General features: G+C 40.2%; 1 protein-coding gene across 2 annotated transcripts in view; it reads left to right on the top strand.

Annotated features, from left to right (window-relative positions):
• Positions 1-16,802, top strand: part of LOC134213690 (uncharacterized) — an 87,459-nt gene that overhangs the window by 57,675 nt on the left and 12,982 nt on the right. For both annotated transcript variants that reach the window (XM_062692968.1, XM_062692967.1), the window contains exon 2: positions 3,708-3,833. In XM_062692968.1, the coding sequence (XP_062548952.1) occupies positions 3,708-3,833 (126 nt within the window). The remainder of the gene's footprint in view (positions 1-3,707; positions 3,834-16,802) is intronic.

Genomic DNA, 16,802 nt, shown 5'->3' with positions numbered 1-16,802 from the left:
ATACAAACATTGATCACCAGTGGAGTTAGCAATTTGAACAACAATCGCAGTATATTGCTTATACATCTACCTCATCTACTGGGCGGTACGAATCAATAATGAGGCGTGCTAATAGATCGTCAAATGGTTGTTATAATCCCATCAATAGTACCTCTCATCGCAAAAGAAGATAGTAATTGAGTAGATGCTGTGGTAGGCGCGAATACATGTCATATCCAGGGCTTCCGATCGGTATTAAGCATCGTTATTCTGGACAGCAATTTTCTCCGACTTATTGCGTAGCTAATGAAAGACACGACTCGAATACGGGACGGGAGCATAAGGCGAGGTCTCGTGTCAAACGCGAATCAGTGATTGATGAAACGCTGAGCTCAATTCAACTTGACTTATCGAGAAAAGAAAACAAACTTTACTCTAGTGCCTCAGTGAGTCTTCATGCTCATGGCACAATTGATGTCTATGAGAAAGGGAAAACAAGCGCCTTCAAAAGACTTGACGGAAGGTAACGAAACAGAATGGTGGATGATGAATTGCGAAGGAAGCGGCTCGACAGGCATTCAGATTTCAGTTCAGTAACTGTCCGGTTGATACATCTATTGACTGCGTTGAAAAGTCTGTCGACATGAAAGTGAATGAGGTGGCGTCCACATTCGGATACAATGTAGAATTAACTTTACACATAAAGATTCCACTTCAGCTATTTAAATACGATTCGCATCACTCTCGGTGCCGATTCAGGTTTGCCTTTTTTTTGCTGCGAAGTGGAAGACTGATGATCAATAATGAGTTGGAGTGGATTGCTACGGTGTGAAAGGCAACGCAACGTGTGGGCAGACCGTAAAATAGGACGTGTGCGACATGAACTTGCGAATTTTCTTCTCTTCCGTGACCAGGGCCGATGGAAGTGAGGCACGTAATCTGACATCATTTCGTGTAGGTTTGGGTACCTGGAACGGGGATCACTTTCGCTTGTTCGGAAGATGAGGAGTGTTATCGAGTACAGTTATGTTATGCCAAGGAAGTGATAGCGAAAGTTTTGTAGATTTCAACTATCAATGAATGCTAGGAACATACGTATTGTGTAAACTGTTAACATCTTTTAACCTAGCAATTCTTTTTCTTTACTGGCATCGCAACCCACTACCGGAGAATTGCAACCTCGCAATTAAACAGATATCCAATCACATATAATTGTTTTGCCTTTCTCGTATAACAAAGTTGTACCGAAAGTCTATAGGATTTCTCCAAAAATGAACTTTTGATAGAAGGTCCGGAGACTATAGTGTTCTATACCGATCGACATCTAACGCTGCTTTTCTCAAAATTGATGTCTTTTGAAAACTATTTGTGTACCGGTTATGTGTGTATGGTGTGTATGTGTTCAAATTTTGTAGACTTAACATTACTTAATTTACTCGCAAATCAAGTTGCATTCGACGGGAAATGCCTTCCCACTGTTTGCTATAAAAATTGGTCTGATCGGATATTGCATGTCGGAATTATTGAAAGCAATATTGTTTGCCTTTCTTGAAAAACAAAAGTTGTTTTGAATAGTGGCTATGCAGTGATTAATGCAAAACATGCAACTTTTGATAGAAAGACAAGTGTTATATACCGATTTTTTCCACAAAAGTGCTTTTTTGACCCACCTAATGTTATTTTTTCAATACATTTTAATATGCACGAGAAAGGCATCATCGCCGCTAGGTGGATTATTCTGGTTTTTTTTTTGTTTCTTTTCGTTAATTTATCAGAACGCATACTCTATCTGAGTTGCATTAAGACTCTAGCAGAACGATTGCGTACGCTTTGGCAGTTTATCCATGCGGCTTACGCAAACGTATTCACTCTTTTAAATGCGAGAAGCTTTAAATTTTCTTTTATTGGAAATATAACAGCACAGTAAGATTTATTGTATTTACCTACATGCTCATTCGATTGGGAAAAAATGCGTTAGGGGCCGTACACTTATTACGTAAGCAATTTTTCTCCTTCTCCCATGTAAGATTTTTCCCATCCTTTTTTTATTTATATAGAGCGTAAGATAATGGCAGACACCCTCTCCCCCCATCAGTGCTTACGTAATTAGTGTACGACGCCTTAGATGGGCAATCGGAGATGGAAACTTCGAATCTCGGTTGTTGAAAAATATTGAAACAGTTATAGGGGAAAATAAACAAAATTACCAAATTGAATGGGAACGCAAGTTATGTTGGGTTAGGTATTTACTAAGAAGAGGTGCACTTGTCATAAGACGAGTTTGTACAATCCCATTGAATTCCACCACTTAATTGTATCTTGACAGATACGTATTTCGACCTCAACAGTAAGGCCGTCTTCAGTGTCTCGTACTTGACTCGACTTACGTACGAGGCACTGAAGACGGCCTTACAGTTTAGGTCGAAATACGTATCTGTCAAGATACAATTTAGTGGTGGAATTCATTGGGATTGTACAAACTCGTCTTATGACAAGTGAAGACATTCCACTAAAAAGCTCAAAATAATTTTCTTAAAAAGAGGTGTTCGTGCGTTCAATCTCATCAACCTTGTTTGAGTCTTTACTCATCCACACAAGAGCGTTAAATAAAAAAGCAACCATAAAATAACTTTAGCTTTATGTTGACAGCAAACTCAAATTAGTCGAAGCAATTGGGTAAAATTTCAACCAATTTGGGGAAGATTATTATGTTCCGTAGATTTATAATTTCGCTTCAGAATCAAGTAAATAAATAACTCAATAACGATAGTAAGGTTAGAGTACCTGTTGAAACTTTTTAAATTCAACGTGTTTTTGTTTCGAAATCATGTTTCAAAATAGCAACAAATGTATTACTTTTAGGTACTTTATGTTTCATATGACAAACAACAGTAATGGTTTAAATGGTCATAGCATTTGAGGTGAAGAGTTCTGGTAGATGTAATCCATCAACATGTCTCAAAAAGAACACCGTTATCAAACATAGCGTCATATTTCACATCAAGATGAGGAGCTATGGTCAAGAATCTCATGAGACACGAGGCTTTCAAATGGTAATTCACTTTCTCTAATTTTCGCCAATCTTCAAACAGAATCAAATACGGCGCGCTGCACTACACCCCAGAGCTAAGCGTTTATCACTTACTTCCTCTATTATGGATTGTACGGAGGAAGAGGATCATCCATCGTAATTTGGCTTCACTTTTGATGATGAGGGCTCTTCAGTGTTTCATCCGAGTTCCATGCACGAGTCTAGCAGAGGTTGTGAACTCTTGGCATAAGCACCTACCTCTTCACATTTCACAGCCATTCAGTCGGTGCGCCGTAGTCGCTTAAGCTCAGTATCATGTGGAAGTGGAAGCACCGAAATGTGTCAGTGGGTCAGAAATGACAGTCAATAATAGGAGACCAATATTTATGATGTACTGGCAGTCGATCGTGATCGTTGGCTGAATGTTGTAAATATATGTTTCCATTTCTTGTCACATATTCGCTACAGCCATCCATCAATTGAATCGGAATGCTTCCTCGTTGTTCCGGCCGTAATCGGCAAGTCGTGCAACAATGGAATACCTTCGTGAATAAGATGCCTTCAGTGGCATATTTGTGACCCTCGTAAAGTCGTTGTCTTGGATGCCAATCAAGCAAATCATAATAAAATTATTTTAGATTGATTGTCCATACGTACCTGGGATTAATGTGGTCGTTTTCTTCTCCTTTCTTTGCAGAAACCAGCAGTTGCTATTATAATGGAACCCACTTCATGGAGGGTTCGATAGTTCCAACAAAAGAACCGTGTCTGATGTGCAAGTGCCAAAGCAAAACGCTGATATGCGCGCTCAAGGTTTGCCCGGGTAAGTTGTGCGATGTATTTGATCGATGTATGTTCGACTGCCTATCGGTAGGCAAAAAAAGGGTAAGCTCCACGCTTAGACGGCTTTATTCAAATGTGGATAGTTTTGATTCACCATTTGCTTTACCACGCATGCTGTAAAGACCTCGACATTCCCAAGTAACCATGAAGCTATATACACTAGCCATGTTTACGTTTCAGTTAGCGAATGCCGTTCGATAACTGCAACGTATTTTAGACAGCAAACGGTTGCCGGTCGACGTCAGATGCAATAAAGTGCATCCCTCGCGCTGAGAATCAGAGTAACTGTATTGATCGAATTCTCTTAATCGATTTTGTATTTTGTTAATAACTCAACTGTTTCAAAAGCTACAACCGTGATTGTTGATTCTGGTGCAAGATGGAATCAACTTTTATTACACCAAACAATGAAATCTTCGGAAAACTATCGCAATTCGCCACATTAAGGAAAAGAAAACATAGACGAAGAGAAATCCATCAATACATTTACGACCCTATGACTCTCAGCGCGAGATCTATTTGTGCAGCTCAATGCACCTGTCATTGAGTTTGACATCGATTAGCGGTCCGATAACTGCAAAACTGTTGCTATCGAATTGCAATAAAAAAAGGGTTGCAGTTAAATGACTTGCAGCCATTGAACGTGTACTGTATGCTTGTAAAAAATACAGCCCTAAAAGTTGACTTAAAGTGGAAAAGGGCACTTACATATAAGACCGAATTAATGATTCATTACTTTGACATGTTGAAATAATGCATCAGTATTGCACCGCTGCATCGAAGAATGAACCATGACCCAACTCTACGGCGAACCCAGTATCCAGAAGGTAGCTAAAGCCGGAAGGGTACGATGGGCAGGACATGTTGCAAGAATGCCGAACAGCAACCCTGCAAAGATGGTGCTCGCTTCCGATCCGGCAGGTACGAGACGGCGTGAAGCGCAGCGAGCGAGATGGGCAGACCAGGTGCAAAACGATTTGGCGAGCGTGGGGCGTATCCGAGGTTGGAGAGATGCGCCCTCGAACCGTGCATTGTGGCGTCAAATTGTTGATTCAGTGTTATCTGTTTAGATGTTAACTAAATAAATGAAATGAAATGAATGCATCGCTGCATTCGTAATTCTGATTTAGAGCATCGTTGTCTGACAGTTGATAAATAAATGCAACTTCACATTGTTAAAACTGATCTAATGCAATTAGCATTTAGTATGCCGATTTGTGATTGATATATGTGAAATAATGTGATGCTTGGTAGTTAATCTTAATCCTGAAGAATGACTAATGGTTTTTTGATTTCTATTCACAAAGGGATCTGAACCAGTGTTTTTTAAATAATCAAATAGTATACATTGTTGTCATCGCATTTTTTATCATATTCATTTTCGGCTGTGCACTGTCAATTCCGGAATGAAAATCAGTCAGTATGAGTATTTAGACTAATTTTTTTTTGAAAGCAGTGACCATTCTCAGGGGTTAGTGACAAAAAATCGACAAAATGTCGAAAGGACAAAAGGTCGAAATACAAAACGAAGGGACAAATGGTCGAAAAGGACAAAAGGTCGAAAAGGACAAAAGGTCGAAAGGACATACGTCGAACGTGAAAAAAGGTCAAAAGGACAAAACGTCGAACGGGACAAAAGGTCGAAAGACAAAAGATCAATAAGATCAAAACGACGAAAGGGACAAAGGGTCGTAATGGACAAGAAACTGAAACGGAGAGAATCAATCACGCATCAGAGTTGGCCTACACAGTTGGCAAAAACTCTGCTCTTTTATTTTTCACATATTTTAACAATTAAATAAAATTCATTCAGTGAGTACAACTAATAGATGGATGTTTGAGTTTTCTAAATGTTACTTCGATCTGTCGATCTGAAATACTCGGTATTTGATATTTTCAATGAACGCGTCTGCGTGGCTGTGGTGTGCACTATTTTCACAGATCGAATTGATATTTAGAAAAACTAGATATCCATCTATTATTTGCACTCATTGAATGAATTTGATTTAATTGTTGAAAATAGTGAAAATAAAAACATTGTTTTGCCAACTGTATAGGATAACTTTGTCTCGTGTAATACAAGTTTCATTCATCAACAATACTTTTACCTCTAACAGAACTATCCAAATATTCATAATATTGTTGTAATAACTTCTTCTTTGAAAATTGCTCTTTCTTCAACTTTGATTAATAGATGAGTGTGTTGTTTCTGCTTGTAGTTAAATGCATTTCACAAATACCTTCGGAATTCACCCAACTTGTCATCAACTTGTTCTTGATCGACCTTTTGTTCTTTTCGACCTTTTGTCTCTTTCGACCTTCTGTGTCTTTCGACCTTTTGTCCTTTAGACCTTCTGTCCCTTTCGATGTTTTGTTTTTTCGACCTTTTGTCCTTTCGACCTTTTGTCATTCGACCTTTTGTCCTTTCAACCTTTTGTCTTTCGACCTTTTGTCATTGATTCCATTCTTAGTAGTAAGCAGAGCCTAAAATATTCATCTTCATGAAGCAACTTCGGTCCGAATTTTGACAAACATCGCATGAATATTCAAAACATAGAATGACATAGTCAGACCACTACTCCACCAACTCATTCATTCGACTCTCACTGAGTGTGCTTACTATGTGCAGAAAAAAACATAATTAGCATTGTTTATGTTGATGTTTACCGTTGAAAGTGCCTTGTGGATGAAAACCAGATTCAGTTCTATGTGATAAATAACTTTACTCATTTGAAACGTGTTCATATTTCAGATAATTTATCAATTTGTAAAATGTGCATAAATATTCAATGACTAATATTCAACCGAATATTGACAGTCCAGAGCCGACTATGAATGTGTCTGGAAGTGAGCTGACAAGTGAAGAAAGGCGGCATTCACCAAAAATTTTCGATTATTTTACACTCTGGTAGTAAGTCGTAGTAAGTAAGTAGTAGTAAGTCATTCTATGTTTTGAATAATCATGCGACGTTTGTCAAAATTCTGGGTGAAGTTGAAGTTCATTTGGAGTAGGTTTTGGTTTATGAAACTTTTGAAATTCACGATATGTTTCTCTGTGATTCAGACTACCTACTTATCGGAATTATGAAGTGATTTAGAAATAATTTTCATCAGCCTCAGACACTTTGAGGAAAACGGATTTACACTTGAGGTCGAAATACCTATCTGTAAAAATTCCAACGTGGTGTTTCTGTAAAATTTGGATTTCCCAAAGCTCTGATAGGAATTGCAAATATTTGATTAAGTTTTCAAGCATCCGAATATTGGGAATTGGGATTGTATTGGAGAATCGTACATCAGAGGTAAATAGGGTAATATAGCCATGTTGAATTTTGGTGGGTTCTTTTCTAATCGTGTTGGTAAATTTGCTCTAAAGCTGATATCAAATATTGTTTAGGAACAGCCAATGCACAGTGGTCCAGGTAGCATACAAAGCGGTAATAAGTTGTTCAAGCCGATCATAGCAGAGATAGAAAAAAACTTTGTTCTACAAAGTTGCTCCTAACGGTGATGGGCTTTTTGAGGTTTTCATAAAAATTAGGTTGGGCCACATTTGAAAAAAATTAAATATAAAACTTTTTCATTTGCAGAGATACGGCTATACAATGTTCCGCGAAGTTATAGTTCAGCCAGATTCCAAGAATTTTGCTAAAAATTATTTCTCTAGCTCTCAAATTGACTGATTTAGAGCAATTTTCCCAAAGTTGCTTAGGGTGACCCTAGAAAAAAAGTTTTTTTGCTCTAACTTTTTGTTTCAAATTTCTCAACAATGTGATGTTCAGAGCACTTTTGTGCTTTGCAGGGCGCAACTTTTCATGGACTTAGCGTTGCCATATCTCATGCGGATCAAAAGTTATTGAGGTTTTCTTCAGAAAAAACGTTTTCTTCTAACGGCTGTATCTATGAATGGCGCAAACATTTTTTCAATCTGTTTTCTCGACCTTATTCTACTACTTTCAGGCTTTATTTCAGAGTGTTTAAATCGAGGATAATTGAAAATAACCCCATATTATTGCAATGAAAATTACCGTTTTTTTCATTTCAAGCACTAATTTGCTGTTTTTAAGTGTTTTGCTTCCATGGCTTACTTTGTGATATGGCAAACGCCACACCATTTATTTGTAGAGCCTGAGCAGAAGCTAATATCTTGAAAACAGCAGTTCTTATGAACTTGATATGAATAAGAGGTAACATGACAAAAAATAATAACAAAAATTAATATCCAAAATAAATACTTTAGGCGTAACATTTATCAGATATTTTAATACAAAACAAAAATAATTATGTTTTGCCTTTGATATTATAATAACAACATATGTTATGCTTTGAATATTTTGTATATTACTTTTCGTTATTTCGTATCTTATACATATCAGTAATTTTGCTGAGACCGAGCCAGTATTTGCACGAGGTCTTTGAAAATACCCAAATTTATATTCATTAGAATGCTTTCGGCGAGTTTATTAGGGATCCGAGTTAAATTTTTCAGAAAGATGGACCCCTCGTTAGTTATGAACAGAAATCACTTTTATGGACCCTCGATTTTTGTCAATTCTTGATTCCACCAAAACTGTCATAACTCAACATTTCTCAACCGATCTTATGGATCAGCATATCGTTAGAAAGAGGAAGAGTGTATCCTCAATTTGCAATAATAACAATGGGGCAGCCATATTGGATTTGGCTGCCATCTTGGATTTATTACAAAACTTTTGATAGAAAAAACATAGACCTGAGATTTTTGAACACAAAGCTCTATATAAGCTAAGATTTTCATCGATGTGGTGATATTCAAAATCGGTGATTGCAAATCTAGCGGAAAAATAGTTTAAAAAATAAATCCAAGATGGCAGCCAAATCAAATTAACACTTCATTGATATTACAAATTGAGGATAAACTCTTCTTCTTTCTAACGATATGCTGATCCATAAGATCAGTTTGAAATGTTGGAGTTATGACAGTTTTGGTGAATCAGAATTGACAACAAGTCAAAATCAGTCCAGCTGTAAAATCAACAGATGCAAGACCTCGTTCGCAATTTTTGCGCCGTTGAAATGGAACAACAACTTTGAACAATGGACTCTCATTGGGAGAAATAACTCAAAAATACCAAAAATTGATACCCTACACTGTTATAAGCTTGGTATGAATAAGAGATAAAATACCAAAAACATAACACCAAAACTTGACATGCAAAATACTTCAGGCACAACGTACATCATATCTCAAAGTTTCATATAAAAGGGATTTTTTTAATACATTCGGCCATGGGCAGGGATGGCACAATCTGACATAATCTCACAAGAAACTTGGACGTATGCGATCAATTGAATTACGCTATCAGTATCGCTTTTTAGGATTACAATTCAAAAACTGAGAGCAAAATAAAGTCCTTTCCAAAGCACTTCTTTAATTACGTAAAAACTAAACTGAAATCTAGTAACGTTCCATCAATTATGCATCTTGTCGAAAACGCAGGGGATAGCTCGGAAAAGAACTGTAATCTTTTTGGAATTTTTTTCCATTAAACCTATTCTACATTTTCTGAAAATGATCGTGACCGCAACTATTTTGCATTTTGCCCAGACTTTTCAAATGATATTGGAGTGAATCGACTTCATGTCCATGCCATTTTGTAGGTTCTACGAAGTTTAGATGCTTCGAAGGGTCCTGGTCCTGATGGAATCCCTCCTATATTTATGAAAACTCTAGCAGTGGAACAAACCGCTCCATTATTTTTTATTTAATATGTCACTAGAATCAGGAAAATTCCCAAATATATAGAAAAAAAATTGATACCCATTTTCAAATCTGGAAAAAAAATCAGACATACGTAATTATCGTGGAATAGCCATTATTTCTTGCATTACAAAACTTTTTGAGGCCATTGTAAACGAAAAACCCGAATTACAGACGCACAGCATGGCTTCTTTAAATGGCGTTCAAGTTCAACTAATCTTCTTGAACTTGTTGACTATACCCTGAATGCAATGGATAGAGGAAACCACGTAGAAGCTCTTTATACTGACTTCAGTAAAGCATTTGATCGCATAGATATACCCAACCCACGCTTCTCTTCAAATTGAAAAACAAACTGGAATGAGCCGGGACTACTCAAATGGCTTGAATCCTACTTAACTGATCGCCAATTGATTGTAAAATTTAACAACAATAGATCAAAACCCATTCAAGCCACTTCCGGTGTCCCCCAGGGCTCTCATTTGGGGCCTCTATTCATAATATATGTAAACGACATTTCCTTCATTCTTGAAAAACTTAAAGTTACTATGTCTGAAACTTGATTATGCATATGTACAACATGTAATAGATTTAGTTCGGAAAAGGTATTGGAGGGTAACCCAAGTAACCATGAAGCTATATATACTTGTAAAAAACACAGCCCTAAAAGTTGACTTAAAGTGGAAAAGGGCAATTATAAGATCGAATTAATGGTTCATTACTTTGGCATGTTGAAATAAAGCACCAGTAATGCATCGCTGCGTTCGTACTGCTGATTTAGGGTATCGTTGTCTGACAGTTGATAAATAAATGCAACAACACATTGTTAAAACAGATCTAATGCAATTAGCATTTGGAATGCCGATTTGTGATTGATATATGTGCAATATTGTAATGCTTGGTGTTACTTGGGAACCGCCCCTTCGGTGGGGTTTGATCCCACGACCCCAGTTCGCATGACAGGTGCTTTCCCTACTAAGCTACGAAGGACCTTCGTCGTCCACCGCAGCTTAGCGTGTACTGATGAAACCAAATTCCCAGCACCAGGTACCAGCAGATCTCTCGCAATACATTTTCAGAACTAACTCTCTCATATGTATTTTTGTACACATGCCAACCAAGTAGGATGAGTATTTAGTATTGTCCGGCTCTTACACACTTGCTTCATCAGCAACGGCACTCAATGAAGTAGGGTTGTGTGAGGTTGTGCCAATTTGGTCGTCAGATCCCAGGTATCAGGTATCAGAACGTCGGCTCCAGGGGCACGTTCACCTCAATTCGGGAGATTTGTGCCATCGCCTTCACAGCCTTTCTCATCACGCACCTGACGGAAAAGGAAGTGAACAAAAAGGAAAGGAATATGGATGGGAGAAAAATGGGAAGTTTGGGAAAGGTACCCTTGAAGAGGGCATACAACGTATACTACACGTACAAAAGCTCATAGCTCCTTACCACAACGGGTTATGAACAACAGAATACTTTGAAGGTTCAGGTTTCTGAAGTCAATTTCACTTAGAAAGTGTTTACCAAATATTTGGAAACGCAGTTGCGCATAAACTGGGCAGTTACATATCAGATGATAAGAAGTTCCATAATCGGATTCACAATTATCACAGACAAAGGATTCAACACGTTGAATATTTGCCATGTGATAGTTGAGTCGGCAGTGACCTGTCAAGGCCTTGACTAAGACACTGCAATTCTGTTTAGACAGATTAGCCAAATAGTTAGCTACTACCGAAGATGGCTCTACAAGATACAAGATACAATTTTGTTTGTCGACATGAATCCAAACTACTCCAATACTGTTTGTGCTGAGTGGAAGCTCAAGAGCTTATCAAACGCTTCACCCAACACTTAGATATTGGAATAGCTGGCTCAGGACCAAAAAAGTCTTGTGATGCTCCAGTGCGAGCTAACTCATCAGCCAATTCGTTTCCAGCTATGGAAGAATGGCCAGGTACCCATTCTTGTCTACCCAGTGAGTGGGACTGTTCCAATCTTAGCTCACGCGAGTAGACACCTGCACCCGCTCTACCTTCGAAGAGGGAGCCGTCAGTATATCAAACAATGCTGTCCGACTTCTCTCCAAATAGCCAGATGTCCACTCATCCCGCGAGGGGAATTGTGTTGAAAATGTCCTATAAGGAAAACTACTAGCGAGTGTGAGATCACTTGGAGTAAGGACTGTTCTGTCCCAATCGACCATGAGTTGTAACAACGAAGTGTGTGTAGAACTGCGGTTTACAGGATTCTCTTCCATGAAACCGAGAACCCATAATCGGTAAGTACAAGAAAGTGCTTCTTGTTTGAGATGTATGTGTAGTGCGACAACGTCGAGAAGAACCTCGAGAGCAGCCGTGGGAGTCGAAGAGAACGCACCAGTCATTGCCATTAGGCACATCCTTTGAAGATGGCCTAATTTAGACTGAATTGTCCTCACTTCACCCTTTTGCCACCACACAAGACATCCATAAGTCAAAATTGGTCGTACAACCGTTTGTGTAAATCCATTTGATATATTTAGGTTTAATACCCCAAGTTTTACCAAAAGTTCGTCGGCATTGGCCGAAAGCCATACACGCCTTTTTGACTCTGAACTCAATATTAGGAGTCCAGGAGAGCTTGGAATCAAGAATTAGTCCCACATACTTTACCTGATCCGTTACATTGATTTCAGAGTCAAAAAGATGTAATGGGCGAATACCACCCAGGTAACCAATAAGCATTAAAGTAAGCACTATAGTAGCATTATACTGGCATTGCATATGCTCCGTGCTGTATATAAGCATTTCGAAAACTTGGCTGTTCTAAATAAGCATTCTCAAAGCCATCATGAGAGGCATAGTTTTAAAATAGCATTCTGAATGCACAATGTTGTTTTTCGTTAAGTGCAATGAAACAGCTACATTAGTGCCACTTTAAGGCCTGTAGTGTTCATACGTCAAACGTTTTCCAATATGGAACCATATAGCGGGGACTATTTGTCCAATGAACTTACATTTGAAAATAGAAATCGGTACGGACAGAATGTTTTTTTCCATTCCGACCATTGACAGGAGTACTTGTCGTTAACCTAACCCTACCACTAATTACATAGTTTCGCTACATTTTATTATTCCATTGCACTATTTTTGATGGATGCATTAAGCAGCACTACTGTAGCTGTTTCACATTGCAACTGGCTATGACGTTTGTGACAGTTACATTCTGAGATGAGTTAGATTAAGTTTCAATGTTCCTGAAAGGGGATTTTGTTTATGTTTGGCAAAATTATTTCCACTACCATCTCTCTTATGGGCCAGCTGGTAAGGGCGATGACAACTACAGCGTCGGATGGCAAGAGCCGCGAGTTCGAATCCCGCTCGAAGAAAGTAAAAAATTATGCTCCATTTCAAATATGAAAATAACAGTAACTATATAATATGAAAAAAATTATGTAAAAAAGAATTAGAAAAAATGCCATTAAAAAACTTTTTCTTGTTTTAAAAATTAAGCATTTATTCAGCATTTCGGATGCTGAATAAATGCTACTCAACAAATTTCTACTTTATGAATAAAGTAGGATTGAGCATTTAAGCAGCCATATATTGGGCCAAAACCTGCATTAAAATAGCATTAAAGGCGACTATAGGGCTTATTGGCATTTAATGTTTTGCAGTAAAGGCGCATATAATGCCACTCAAATGCTTTATATAATGCTTACTGGTTACTTGGGCATTACGGTTACGTTTTTCCGTGAAAAGTACAATAGATGTTTTATTCGGATTAACCGAAAGGCCATATTGGCGACACCAACTTTCGACTGCCTGAAGAGCGTTTTCCATCAGGTCGAATAAAGTAGTAATACACAAACCGACTATCAATATTAGATAGTCATCGGCAAATCCATAGGTAGGAAAACCGCCATTATTGAGTAATCTCAATAGCGTATCTGCAACGAGGTTCCACAAAAGTGGAGATAATACTCCCCCTTGGAGCAGCCACAGACACTTAATTTCCTAATCGCTGCTTGACGTAATGTCGAGTAGAGATGTCGGTTTTTAAGCATCTGGTGAATCCATTTGGTAATTATATTAAGTAGGCCATGACAACGTGCGGCTTCCAATATTGCATCGAAAGACACGTTGTCAAAAGCACCCTCAATATCTAAGAACGCACCCAAGCATGATTGCTTTTGAGCAAATGCTTTTTCGATGTCGTAGACAACCTTGTGTAGAAGTGTCACGGTGGACTTTCCAGATTGGTAAGCATGTTGATTAACATGAAGAGGCATGTTTGCCAAACAGTCATCACGAATGTGATGATCGATAATGCGTTCTAAGCATTTCAGAAGAAATGAGGTCAGACTGATGGGTCTAAAACTCTTTGCTTCTTCATACGAAGCACGTCCTCCTTTTGGGATAAACTTTACAGTGACATCCCGCCAGGATATGGGAATATACCCAGTAGCAAAACTGCATACTAAAAGTTTTTTCATGATATGCTCAAAACCCTTCTGAAGAAGAACGGGATAGATCCCATCTTCCCCTGGAGATTTGTAAGAAGCAAAACTATTAAGAGCGGGTACTGATGAAACCAAATTCCCAGCACCAGGTACCAGCAGATCTCTCGCAATACATTTTCAGAACTAACTCTCTCATATGTATTTTTGTACACATGCCAACCAAGTAGGATGAGTATTTAGTATTGTCCGGCTCCTACACACTTGCTTCATCAGCAACGGCACTCAATGAAGTAGGGTTATGTGAGGTTGTGCCAGTTTGGTCGTCAGATCCCAACCCGACCACACAAGCGAAGAGAGATCGCCACTCGAGTTCAGTACATTAATATAAAAATTTTCAATAATTCATACAAAAAGTGTGACATGGTTGGAGGGGGGTTCAAAATGGCCAATTTTTGCGTTACGTTATTAATGGATCTTCCCTAATCAGACTCTATCAAAGCGACTGTGTGCCGCTTAAAAAGTACAAGCCCAGGGAGTGCCATCGGCACATCAGGTATTAACCATCGGATTTTGAAGGTGACTACACCAGCTGGATTCGGATGCAGTCGCATGAGGGGCCCAACAGCAACGCAGGATGGAGGAGTGGCGACTGGCGGCATGGAGAATCCTTTCGCTAGAAGCAGTGGCCTCGAGAAGTCGCCCCAAAGGTCGCCTGGGGAAGGCGAAGGACAAGACCGTGGAGGGTCTGAGGAGGTGCCGGTCGAAGTGAAGATGCACGGTACCACCCTGACTAGAGTAATCAATTCGGTGATGATGAACCACGAAGAACGCGGTGGCCAGACGATGGAGGTGATCACGGACGTTTCGGACGTGATCATGTCATTCCTGGACAACCGCGTTAACTACAGCAAGTATCGCAAACTAGCTGTACAGGCGCTCTGCGCCCTAGTAGTGGAGGCAAAGTGCGAGTGAAGGACGCTACTAGAGGCCAGTAAGAGTGTGGAGCGAGAAATCCGCAAACTTACGGAGGAGTGGAAGCTGGCGGAACGCCAGGCGGAGAAGGACAAAGAGGAAGCTGTATCGAGGATTCGCTTCCTGGCCGAAGGAAAACGGTTGGTGAGACGACAAACCAAGGAACTCCGTAAGCGGATGACCGTGACAGGGGCGACTCCAAAGCTCAGTAAAGTTACGCAGGAGGCGAACCTGAAAGTAGCTATCGAGAAGTCAGCAGCTCCTAAGCGGGAAAGACGGGAGAAGGTCGAGCGGAAGTGGCCCTCCCAAGACGGAGAAACCAGTGCCTTTACCAGCGAGTACCACTGAAGCTCGCCGGGAGGAAGACCTGCCCTGGAGGGAGGTCGTAAACCCCAAAAAGGCGAGGAGGAGTCGACAGCAGGCCGCAAAGAGTGCGGCAGGTGGAACGGTGCGCACCACTTCTAAAAAGGGTAGAGCCCAGGAGAAGACGGGTGCGCCTTCCAATGGCAGTGGCAAGCGCAAAGACAGGCGAGGCGATTATCGTCAAGACTAATGATAAAAGCTACGCTGAAGTCCATGACAGTTAACGATAAACTCTCTGGCCTAGGAGGGACTGTCAACTGCATCCGAAGGACGCGGAAAGGCGAGATGATTCTCGTCTCGAAGCGGGATGCTGCTCAGAAAAGTTCTGAGTACAAAAAGTTGACGGAGGAGGTCCTGGGTGATGGGGTTCAAATAAGAGCCTTATGCCCAGTCTCGAACATCCAGTGCAAGGGCCTGGATGAAGTAACCGAGGCCAGAGACCTGGTCGACGCACTGAGAGATCAGTGCAATGTCGAGATCCAGAAATCTGCGGTTCGTTACGCTAAAGCTACGCGGGAATGCATCATTCCAAATACCTCAGGCTGAGGCCAAGAAGGTAATGGATAAGGGGGGGTCCCGTAGCGTAGCTGGCTACATGTTCGCCTTATAAGCGAATGGTCATGGGTTAGATTTCCAGCTCCTCCACCAAACCCTCGTCAGTCGCCGGATTCGCAGATCATACGGTGGCGTTTTGGGGTACGCGCCTCACCGTACGGATGCCTGATGACGACTGACAACTTGTTCTTCTCGAAGGCATTCCTCAAACGTTACCCGGAAAATGGCAACCGAACAATGCAAAGATTATTGGATACGCTACATGAACATGGATGGATGAGATGGACTGGCAACGACAACAATAACGAACTATGGATATCTAAAAATAGTTTCTGTATGTTCTGCTACATTAGTTGTAGCAGGCGACTTCAAAGCGTGGGCAGTGGACTGGGGATCCCGGTTCACCAACGCTAGAGGACATACCCTGCTAGAGTCGTTAGCGGTATTGAACGTAGTCCTTCTGAACGAAGGCCAAATGCCAATATTCAGGGAACCGAGCGGTGATTCATTTAGCGATCATCAGAAAATTCGTTTTATGGTCCAGTATACCCCCGTCACAACCACAAGGTGGATCGGCAAATCCGATCTAGGATGGCCCACCTCGTAGTTCAACCCAGAACTCTTGGAGGAATCAATACGATGGAAGAGACGAACAACGGGATTAAGTGGCGACGAGTTAATCGATGTACTAATTCATGTATGCGATGTGACGATGCCTAGGAAGACCAAACCTCCCGGAAATTGACAACCAGCGTACTGGTGGACAGACACAACGACAGACCTTCGTAGAACCTGTCTTCGAGCTAAGAAACGGGTGTTCCAGACAGCGAGCAGAGCTCTGAACTACAAGATTATATCTAGTAATAGAGCCT

The sequence above is a fragment of the Armigeres subalbatus genome, chromosome 2, assembly GCF_024139115.2.
Source record: "Armigeres subalbatus isolate Guangzhou_Male chromosome 2, GZ_Asu_2, whole genome shotgun sequence".
Classification (NCBI taxonomy): Eukaryota; Metazoa; Arthropoda; class Insecta; order Diptera; family Culicidae; genus Armigeres; species Armigeres subalbatus.
This window is presented reverse-complemented; position numbering and strand designations above follow the sequence as displayed.